This window comes from Amia ocellicauda, chromosome 3 (genome assembly GCF_036373705.1).
Source record: "Amia ocellicauda isolate fAmiCal2 chromosome 3, fAmiCal2.hap1, whole genome shotgun sequence".
Classification (NCBI taxonomy): Eukaryota; Metazoa; Chordata; class Actinopteri; order Amiiformes; family Amiidae; genus Amia; species Amia ocellicauda.
The window spans coordinates 44,189,794-44,192,260 of record NC_089852.1 but is presented as its reverse complement, the minus strand read 5'-3'; the positions used below and the strand labels follow the sequence as shown (position 1 = coordinate 44,192,260).

Below are 2,467 nucleotides of genomic sequence, written 5' to 3'. Positions count from 1 at the left end.
ATGGTATTCAGCATGTAATATTTGCAAGGCTCAGCAGAATGTTCCTATAGCTCAACATTGAGCTGGGGTGCAGGGGGGATTCCTGGCTTGGAACTAAACTACAGATATTTCTCATTAATCTGAAGATATAGATAACTTATCAACTCTTTTACCTTATATGTATATTTTCTGTGTTATAGTCCCGTGGAATATTTGCTATATAATCTTGTATACATTCTGAACATTGACAATTCCTTCTGGATTTTCCAGAGACATTCTCCCAGTATGAATAAAGGTTTCTGTTTGTGACTTCCCTCATCTATACTTTGTGAGGTTCTTCAATGTTAAACATTATATCACAGTATTTATCAATTGCATGTTTGTTTGTTGAACACATATTCAGCTTAGTGAAAACTATAATGATTCCAGTGGACTGAACTGGAATGTGAGCATAATTGTTTCAATATTAATTATCTTTTTTACTGAGCACTGAGTACTGAGTCTAGCCACTTAATATTAACTTCTTGTATCCAGATTTTGTGTTGGTTCAATTGTATGTCTTATTAAAAGTGGGACATTGATTATGTCACTAAACCACACTACATATTACATGCTACATGAGTTATCATGGATATAGTTCACCACAAATATTGGTAACAGAACTGTCAGTTGATGAAACGGAATAGACTACATTACCACTAAAATTAAAAATAATATAGGATATTTGTCAGTGGGGTAATTTGATGGAATACAGTAGAATCATAACATAGTCTTCCACTTTAGCAACTGTGACTGTAATATAAAATTATATTTATTCTTAACAAAAATCATAATAATAATAAAGCAATTTTTCAGATTACATTGTTGATCCACAAGTTACTAGAAGACTGAAACCTTCCAAAGGAAAAACATTGGTATTTTACTCCGGATCTCTTTCATTTTCAGGCCGTAAATAATTGGGTTCATAGTGGGGGGAAATATTATGACAAATATACCAACTATTTTCCTTAACTGGGGTGAAGCCTTCTCTAAACGATATGAAAGAAGTGTCATCAGACCTGTCAGTTCTAAAATGATAAACACGATTAAATGGCTGACACAAGTCTGTATAGCCTTGCTCTTTGCATCAGACTGCTTGTTCTTCAGACATGTCAATAAAATCTGAAGGTATGTATAGAAAATAGCACTTACAAATACCACTTGCACTGAAACTATTGTAAACAACCCATAGATGTTATTTAAATTGGTGTCTGCACAAACCAGTCTTACAAGAGAGGGATTGTCACAGTAAACATTGGAAACAAAGGATCGGCATAGAGGGAACCGAAGAAGCAGAGCGACAAGAATAAGTATCAAAGTGAGGTCCACTACCCAGACCAGTGTGATGATTTTCAGCAGATACACATTTGTCATGATTGCACTGTACCTTAAGGGGTTACATATCGCTACATATCTATCATATGCCATTGCTATCAATATTAGTGCAGAGCCACCAGCGTACATGTGAAAGAAGAAAGCCTGTGTGACACAGGCTAGATAACTTATTGACCTTGAATCCCATAACATCTGTCTCATTAACTGCGGCAAAATGGCAGTGGCTCCCATTAAGTCATTGATGGGTAGATTGATAAGCAACAGGTACATTGGTTCATGTAATCGCTTATCCAGAGCAATTGTTAGAATGATAACCAGATTACAGAAAAGAATAATACAGTAACTTAGCATTCCCAAAATAAATGCTGGGTAGACACCTTCAGGTGGTATAGCAAGGCCTTCCATGGTTAATACAGTTGAGACTCCAGAAGAGAGGTTATCCATGGCGATGTCCCACAGAAAGGCTGAAAAAGTAAATGCCATGGTTAAAATGTAGATTTGGTTCAATTTATGTAGTTTGTTACAAATTATGATCAAACAGTGTTAAAAGTGAAGCCTGTCTCCATATAATTCTTGTGTCTGCATGCTAGGTGTGCAAAGCATCAAACCTGCCCAGGGAGAATACTATCAGTATAGTTAAGTACTATTTATTTATGGTGGTTGAGGTCCTCCCTCCTCAATAAAATGGCTGGGGCTGCTGGTGGTGGTGTAGTCGTCGGACATTTTGGTTACTGTGGTGCCTGTGCCGTTATTCGGGACACTCACTTGCTCCCAATCTTGGCTCGAATCCAGTTCAGATTTACCTTCCGTGGTCTCAATTAGGCTGCACCTAGTTACCTATGGACTCTCATCTCTCATGCTGATTGTATTACTGCACTTTTGTAAAGCTTTAAAATGTTTCTTGTGTAAATTGCAAGTCTGAATAATAAAATAATACAATTCCCTCCTTAAGGAAGATGGGAGTCTTTTGTGAGGGAAGATGTGATTACATGCTGTAGGTTGTAGGCTATTACTATAGAATGTATTTGAGATATTACATATGTCATTTAAGAAGAGGCATACAGTTAGTGGCACAAATTCTTGACTGTTTCACAGTGATTCCCGGAAAGTTCGT

General features: G+C 36.8%; 1 protein-coding gene across 1 annotated transcript; it reads right to left on the bottom strand.

Moving 5' to 3' along the window:
- Positions 1–858: 858 nt before the first annotated feature.
- LOC136747159 (olfactory receptor 52K2-like) lies at positions 859–1,797 on the bottom strand. The gene has a single exon (XM_066700112.1). It carries the CDS (start codon positions 1,795–1,797, stop codon positions 859–861), a length of 939 nt encoding a protein of 312 aa, XP_066556209.1.
- Positions 1,798–2,467: the final 670 nt, after the last annotated feature.